The 9300-nt window shown below is 40.4% G+C and overlaps 1 protein-coding gene across 1 annotated transcript; it reads right to left on the bottom strand.

The window, feature by feature from the left end:
• Nucleotides 1–566: 566 nt before the first annotated feature.
• LOC112502928 lies at nucleotides 567–4963 on the bottom strand. The gene is made up of 3 exons (XM_025106948.1): nucleotides 2998–4963; nucleotides 733–932; nucleotides 567–629 (listed from the first exon to the last, which is right to left on the bottom strand). Exons 1-3 carry the CDS (start codon nucleotides 4961–4963, stop codon nucleotides 567–569), a joined length of 2229 nt encoding a protein of 742 aa, XP_024962716.1.
• Between the last annotated feature and the right edge of the window lie 4337 nt (nucleotides 4964–9300).

Below are 9300 nucleotides of genomic sequence, written 5' to 3'. Positions count from 1 at the left end.
AAGATTTAGCCATACCTCTCGTAGCTTCCAACGGAAAAAGAATCCTAGGTTTCACACTCTTTTCGATCGGAAAGTAAGTCAACTCTTGCTTTGGAGTACCTCCCACTACTGCAACAAATGACTTTTGGGTTTGAGGCCCACCCAAAACTGCAAGAGAAAGGCGTTCCCATACCGAGGTTCTTTTATTGATTCCAATATTGTCCCCAACCACCGGCAAGACCGCCTCCTTTACACCCCCATGCAACTGATCTCCATGCAACGCACAAGAAACCGACTCACCAAGGATGACATCGGCGAAATCCTGTGAAGAGGGTTCTTCCAAGATTGCATCCGCAAAATCAACCATCTTCACCACAACTCAGGAAAACCTAGCTCCCTTAATCCCGGATCAAGAAGCCGTGGTGCTGAAACCCTCTTAGAGTGTCCTTAATAAAATAAACGAAGACCTCACAAGAAGGTGCTGAATATTATATATCAAGGAAACTCTTCAAAGGTAACGAAGACTGCGGAAACACTTGACACAAGAAAAAGGAACCAGAAACGAAAACCCGAACGAAATAACAAGCCTAAAAAACTGCAGCTAACCCAAAAACCAGCAGCATAAACAACGAAACTGCAAGATCACAGCCCTACTCAAACAGCAACAGAAGCAAAACAGCTCAAAGATAACCAGCAACCAAGAAACCAACAGCTCGACGACTAGTTTTAAAAAAAAACCAGCCCCAGGCATACAGCAGCAAAGCAGCAAGACAATGCGAATAAGATCGATAAACCGAATGACAAGCAGCAAAAGAACGCGTGAAACACAGCAGCTAAGTGAAAGCAGGCATGCAAAAACAAACCAGCAGCAACACCAAGCCCAGACGTACAGCAACAAAACAGCAAAACAAACAGAAATCCCTCAAACAGCAGCTTACGCCATAAAGCAGCAGCTAAGCCCAGACCACAAACAGACTATATGCAAACTGCAGAAGGAGAACCCAGCCAAAAGAGAAGAAATAATAAAACCCAACCAACAACACAGGACAACCAGCAGCAAAGACAACAGCTAAATAAAACCCAGCACTATCCACATAAAATCACAGGGAGCAGAAACCCCAGACGAAAACCGAAAGGAAAACCCTAGCCGCACCAAACCTTGGTCGAACCAAAGAATAAGACTAGCATATCCAATCATTTACAAACAGAACGCCAAGAAGATCCGATCACTAACAAACAGAAGCGCCCAAATAAAACAAGAAAAACGTACCAAGATTCGGATCACTAGAAAGCTCACGAAGAAACCTGCCGAAAACGAGCCTCTAGAAGAAAAAACCTGTGAGAAAAAAGCGATCAACCACATGCTTGCGATAACATGCAACCATTAACAACCAAACAAGATCCAGCCGCCTCCAACCCTAACGAACAAAAAACGCAAAACCCACAAAACGTGATCAACCCAATCGCAGTAAACAGCCCTCCATAAGGATTCTTCCATAAGCAGTCTAACTGGGTCAAAATCACACTAAATGGGTCATATTTTGTTTGTTCAGACCTCAATGGGTATCATGGGCTTATTTCTCCTATTTGAGTCTAATTGAGCTATAATGATACTAATGGTTCACAATTAGTATAATCAGACGTTAATGGGAGTAATTGAGGTAGAATGACTCCTAATGGTCCATTTGGTGTTTTTTTTTTTTTTTGAAGGAAAACCTTGGCAAATTTATAAAACGCAATAAAAAGTTTTACAACGCAACCAAAAAACAGAAAGACCGCAACCTACAACAAAGAGCCCCAAGGCCGAAGGAAACACCCCAACCGAGCCACAACAAGCCAAAATAAACAAAGCCCATAAGACGCAAACAAACAACAGAAGAAGATAAAAAAGATAACAAACAACAATAAATAAAAGATTCACAGTTCTTTTAATTCTGATGGAGCTAATCTGTACGATGCTTTCGCTACAGGCGCTGCTCCAGGCATTAAATCAATCCCAAATTCTATAACTCTATTTGGAGGTAATCCTGACAAGTCTTTTGGAAAGATTTCAGGATAATCATTGACAACCGAAATTAATTCTTCTTACTCTTTTCTTTCTTGGCATCGATTACGTAGGCTAAAGATCCTTGGCATTTCTTTTGGATATATTTTATGGCTTTCATAACTGATAACAGACTGGTGCGATGACCTTGATAATCACCAAAAATAACAATTGTTCCTTTGTTTAGCAATACTATTCTAATCATCTTCTTATCACAAACAATGCTGGCCTGATTCTCGGCCAACCAATCCATTCCCACTACTACATCGAAATCTTATATAGGCATGGGAAACAATCTGATGGGTAGCTTGCAACCCCCAATCATGATAGTGCAGTTTTTCAACACATAATTCACAGATACTTGACTGTTAGCAGTATCAACTACTAACTTTTCGTCAAGGGATACAGAATTCATACGAGCATATAAGGCAAATGATAGGGATACAAACGAGAAGTTTGCACCCGAGTCAAATAACACTTTAGCTTGTAATGAGTTCACGGGAAAAGTACCTGTTACTATATCGGGTGTAGTTTCTGCTTGTAATTTTTAGATTTCAAAGTTAAATAAACATATTTTCACATTCCCAAATACAATAAAGTGTCCAAGTTCAGTTATGTACCTATAGATTCAAAATTACATTGGCCAGATGTAWTTCRAAAATACCTTACACACTGATCTCTTAACTTATCATATTTATTCCAAATGTGCTAACTATGTMTGGGACCCTAATATGCAATAAAACAGTTTAAGTCTAGGCATCATGCATGTGAATACCTAAATCTCTTAAACTCAAGCTCTGATACCAACTTCTATAATAATCCCAAATCCATACTGTCACACCCCACTAAAGCGGAAACACGGGATGCTAACAGACAAGCGAGTCTTGGCAACGGTTTAAGAGAAACACATTTTAACCCAAACCAACGCCCTCCAGAGCCAAAAACAAGTCTTCAAGTCAACCATAAGTAATTACAGGACGACTCGCCAACCAATCTGCACGGATGGAGATAGACTGCAGTAATAACTACAGTAAGATCATGAACCGTACGCTTAGTCGCAGAAAAAAGTCTTCTATTACGCTCTTGCCAAATATAGTAAACAGTAGCCGCCACAGCAAGTTTCTGCTTTAACAGTTTCGGACGAATATTAGGATCCGAAATAACTTGAACAATCTGTTCCCACCTTGAAGGCATACCCGACATATCCACTATAAGTAAAACACTAGTCCATACAACTCCAGCATACGAACATTGAAAGAATAAATGATCATGACTATCCAGACATTGACCACAAAGTGAACACTCCAAATCTGGGGGCTCATCCTTCCAATGTAAGCGGTCTTGAGTCGGAAGCCGTCTCTGACAAGCCAACCAAAAACAGAAAGCCTGCTTCGGAATATGACCCGAAAACCAAACCATTTTAGACCAAGGGATCACAGGATGATTACCCTCTAAGGACGCCCAAGCCTTACCCACAGTAAAATCCGAACACATAGTATAATTATCTCTCCAAAGAACTCTATCACAATCAGAAGTCAATAAAGGTAGCGGAGAATTATGAAGCATATCAAACCGTTGAGACCAATCATCAGGCCAATTACCATTCCAGTTTATAATAAGATCACAAGCCGTCGTTAAGGTAGAAAACCCACAAGAATGGACAAACCGGTAAGAGATAAACGCGGATAGAGGACCACAAGGTAACCAAGCATCCTCCCAAGCATTCGTGTTCCGACCATCACCAATTTGAGAAAAAAGAAACCAACGCAAATGACTCCGCAAGTCTAAAAGTTTACGAAAGACCCAAGACCAATTAGAATTCTTACGGACCATCCAGAAATTCGAAGAACGGAGATTATTACTATAAATCCAACGAACCCACATAGAATCCCGTCGCCTAGCAATATCCCRCACATGCTTTGCAAGTAAAGCCCGATTCCAAGTGGATAGTTTTTTAATTCCAAGAACCCCAGATTCCAGCGGCCTACAAACCATATCCCATGATAACCGACATCTACCACGCGGATCTTCCCTTGGAGCCCAAAGGAATTTACGAAATATAGATTCAAGATCATGAATAATACCAGATGGAAATAAGAAAACCGACATCCAATGAAGCTGGAGAGATTGAAGAACCGATATAATAAGCTGGCGCCGTCCACCAAACGAAAGAAACTTAKATTTCCAATTAAGTATACGGTTCTTCACTCTAGCAATCAGCGGAGCATAGTCACAAGACTTCAACCRAGATTGTGATAAAGGAACACCCAAATATCGAACAGGAAAAGCACCAAGCTTGAAGGGAAGGCATTCAAGGATAGCCGCCTTAACGTTGGAAGGAACATTCCCAAAATAAATGTCACTTTTTTCAAGACTAGGCGCTAATCSCGAATAGTTCTGAAAAAGAGCCAGAGCTTTTTTAAGCACTTCAACAGAAAGGACATCCCCTTTTGTAAATACAAACAAATCATCCGCAAAACATAAGTGAGTCAAATCCAAATCCTCACAACCCCGATGGTAAACAAAGTCAGCAGCCTCCCGAATACACTTTTGAAGAAGCAGAGAAAATCCCTCCATAACAATCGTAAACAGATAGGGGGACAACGGATCACCCTGACGAAGACCCCTCCCTCCAAGGAAAAAACCATGGGAATTACCATTAATGGCTAAAGAATAAGAAGGAGTCGACACCATCTCCTTTATCCACTTGACCATAACAGGGTGAAATCCCAAACCTTCAAGCATAACAAAAAGGAACCGCCAATCCACCGTATCATAAGCTTTTCTTATATCAATTTTGAACGCACAACAAGGTGGACCCGTATTAGATTGATAACCAGACACAAGTTCATGCGCCATAAGGATATTATCCGTAATCCTTCTCCCTGGGATAAAAGCCGATTGAGCTTTATCAATTAAAAAATCCAAAGATCCCTTCATTCTATTAACAATGACCTTACTAATGCATTTATAAAGCATAGTACAGCATGCTATAGGCTGGTAATCCGTGACCTTAGATGCATTAATAAAAGAAATTGTGAATTGCAGTCTCCACATCACGGCCAACAATGTCCCAAGCCTCTTTGAAAAACTTAGAAGAAAACCCATCAGACCCAAAGGCTTTATAATTACCAATACTAAACATAGCATTTTTAATTTCCTCATCGTGAATTGGTCTGATCATATGGTTAGCTTCCACCAAAGAAAGTTTACGCATAAAAACATCATTAGTGATAGTCGGTTCAGAAGAAACATACCTCGAACCCAGAAAGTCTTTAAAATGATCCACAAAAACATTAGGCACATCATCACCATAGACATAAGCTCCATCACTTGTACACACAGATTGAATAGAATTGTAATGATGCCGTTCTTTAATCACTTTATGGAAGAATTTAGTATTCAAGTCACCTTCATTCAACCAAGCAATTTTGGCACGTTGTTTCGCAGCACAATTCTCATCCCGACATGCATTTTGATACGCAATACGAATATGACCCAACTCTTGGCCTAGCTCAACATTAGACGGATCATTATTAACATCCAACTGGATACGATCAAGTTCAGTCTTCAAAAAGGCAACATGCTTACCAGGGTTGCTATAAGAATGACGAAGTTTCCGAAGAGGACTCTTCAGCGCCTTCAAATGAGAAGTCACTCGAAACATAAAAGTACCCTCGATATTTTTTCCCATTCCTCCTTTACAACTTGAAGAAAACCAGGATGTTCAGTCAAGAAATTGTCAAATTTAAACCCATGTCTTTTGTTCCGAGTGCCGCATCTGAAAGAAACCGTCACTGGAGCATGATCCGAAAGACCCGGAGGATGAAAGTGAACATTAACATCTTGAAAAACAGACGTGAACTCATCATTGCCCATAGCTCTATCCAATTTCCGCATGATACCTCCCGAAGAGTTCGGTTTTTGGTTCCACGTGAAATGGTCTCCCGTATAATGTAAATCAAATAATTCCACATCCTCTACAAACGCAAAAAATCAGCCATATCCAAGTTACGACGAGAGGATCCTCCAAAACCATCATGAGGGAATAACATGGTGTTAAAATCCCCTATTACAACCCACCGGGAAGAACCAATGAGCACTTTAAATTTCCGCAGCCCCGACCATAAAGCACGACGGGCATTACAAACATTAGCCCCATATACAAAAGAAACGAACATATAGTGTTGACTACCCTGTACAAGCACCTTCTAAAACCATGACATCTAAAAATCGAGCATCCCAAGCAAGGATTATACGAGTACCATAATCACTCATGGTTTGATTAGAAACCCAGTACCACTGACCGAAAGAGTTATAGCAAACACTTTCAAGAGAATCCTTAGAAACATGAGATTCGACAATGGAACATAAACACAAATCATTACAATGGAGAAAATTTCGTACCTCTTTTTGTTTAACCGGAGAATTAAGCCCCCGGATATTCCATGAAGCAAATTTCATCATGAGGAAGGGTTTAGATTTTCTTCTTGCTCCCTATTATTCTGATTATACCCCTGACCATCAGTCAGATCATTGACCACCTCATCATGAGTGTCCACCCGAGAAGTCTCTTCCCCTAAAGTCTCAAGAACACCAAACTGATTAGAATCAACATGGTTTATCACTACTCCTCGTCTCGGCAACCGAAAATTTTTAATCACATAAGATATAAGTGGGGTAGGAGTAGACATAGCATGGTTCGAAGACTTAGAAGATGAAGATGAAGGCCCATAAAAGTTCTTACCTGGTTCACCCAACACATCCCTCCCCTCTGGCAAAGGAGGATCCATCAACTCAACATTATTAGAAACCAGTCTCTTCTATTTCCCTTCCTTGACTTACAACGTTCACTCCCAAAGACGCTTCATGAGTGTTTGATTCCTTTCTTCCATTGTCCGTTTTATCACTAGAGTGATCAGCTTTATTTCCACCTTTAACCCGCCATTGTTTTTTCGCCACTCTAGTAAACCCATCAGCATCTTTTCGGCTATCAATTTGTTTACCTTTATTCAAACTAGCGGCTTTAACACACGACGAAAGTTTGTGACCAAAAATTTGACAATGGGTACATTGAATCGGTTCCCATAAGTATTCTACTTGAATTTGCACACTATCGGGTTCACCACCATTAATGTTTGGGATTTCAACATCAATTTTCCGTTTTAGATCACCCACAGCCCAAACCTCAACAAGAACTTTTGCAAAACCAGGCCGACCCCAAGCTTTTTCACACATTGAAGCAGTGCACGAATCCATTTGTTTTGGAATACCCAAAACACTCGCAATACGACTAACGCCTTCTTTATTGAACACAACTAACGGAATATTATGGAGTTTCACCCATAATGGACAGGAGGAATGTTCCGGCTTTTTTAATCCCTTGGACGGATCCCAACGATGAACAAATAAAGGAATGCCTCTGATCATCAACGGGCCAGCCTCAATCACTTGATCACATCCACCAACGTCATTAAATTTAAAGAAAAAAATACCATTCTCATTAAGCATCGCATCCAAAAATCCAAATTTACCCCACGCCAGTTTAACAAACTTTTTCACAAGAGGAAAAGGGATACGAGGCCCCAGGAAATAGCCGTATAAAACTGAGTTATAGGCTTTGGCAGCTTCCTTCGCCATTTCAATAGGGATAGAGACATGAGCCTGTTTTTTGCCCGCAAGGGGATAAAAATTCAGATCAGTTGTCATAGAACGGCCAACCGCTTTAGCAAAATCCAGGCTATTACGTTCACCATTACCCAAAAACATTACTTTGATCCACAGAAGTAAGCCTATCAAAAACCGAAACCCTAATAGGGTTAGTGGTAAGATTATCATCACCCATTACACCAGTTAAGAAGCCATGGTGCTGAAGTTTCCTTTAAATACCCGAGTGAATTAGACGAAGACCCCCTAAGAGGTGCTGAATAACCACTAGGAATACTTTCAGAGAACAACGAAGACCACAGAAACACTTAACCAGCACAAGAGAGAATTAAATCAATCCCACGATCAACCAAACAGCAGCAAAACGACTGTTTAACGAGAAAACAGCAGCAAAAGCAGAAAAAGGGAAGCAAAACTCACCCACGATAATAACTAGCAGTAAAACGAACCAACGATTAAACCTCCACCGTCAACAGCAGCAAATAGGATCAAATGACAGCAGCAAAACAGAATTAAAGCAACCACCCAACACCTAAAATGACCAAAATCGAATTGCACCAAACGAAACAGCCCGACAGTATCCTTAACGATTTGCCCTTTAAAATCACAGCAACCAAACCACAACCAGCAAACAGCACTAGATCGGTCACATAAAATCACAACAAGGACAGTAGAAACGATAAGGTAACAGCAGATTAAGAACGAGTCAAACCACATAGTCTCAAAACATCAAACATAACCCAAACTCAGCAAAAAGAAGGATCCCAGCACCAAGAATCTGTTACAAAGAAGAAAACAACAGCTATGGAAACAGCCACTTGAAACCCTAATACGCAAACCAAACCCTAGCTGCACCAAACCTTTGTCGATCCAGACTCCAAACCGGAAGAGGACGAACCAGAACTTAGGACGCAGCGAAGATCAAAACCAAACAGAAAAACATACCATATGAAGGAAACCCTAGTAGCCGCCGACTTGGAAACCTACAAAGCATGCAAACCCTAGCGCCACCACCAGTAGATCCTAGTCCGAAAGCAAATCCCGTCGTGAAAAAAGTCGACCATATCGAAAATCTCACAGCAGAAAATCAAGAGAAAACCGACGTGAAAGAAAAAACCAACCGAAAACCCTAATCTTTCAACAACGGCTTCAACGCATAAAACACAAAGCAATCAAAAGCAAATAACCAATGCAAGAAGGCATGAAAAAAAACATGCATTAGTCATCTACGATCCATACTTCACCACCATCTTCTTGCACACAAACCTAGAGAGAAAAAGTCAACAGCGGTCAACTAGTTTGATCAGAGCTTTCCATTTGGTGTTTAGTGGATATAATGGACCTATTTCTCTTTAAAAAGTCCAATATTGTGAAAATGACTCAAACTAGGTCATAATATGTCTTTTTAGACCCTAATGGGTTTAATGGCCCCAATTCTCCATAAGCAGTCTATGATAACTGGATCTTGGTTATCACCCAATGCAATTAATATGTGATTATCTGATTAAATGATTACGTGATAGCATGATAAATTTGGTTTATTTGATCATGCTAGTGTGTGTGGAAATTATATGCATAATATGGATACATGTATGAGATTATGTGCATAT

Source organism: Cynara cardunculus, unplaced genomic scaffold (genome assembly GCF_001531365.2).
Source record: "Cynara cardunculus var. scolymus isolate 2C unplaced genomic scaffold, CcrdV1 Un_Scaffold_2182, whole genome shotgun sequence".
Classification (NCBI taxonomy): Eukaryota; Viridiplantae; Streptophyta; class Magnoliopsida; order Asterales; family Asteraceae; genus Cynara; species Cynara cardunculus.
Note: the sequence above shows the minus strand (reverse complement) of the source record. Positions and strands in the feature narration are given on the sequence as shown.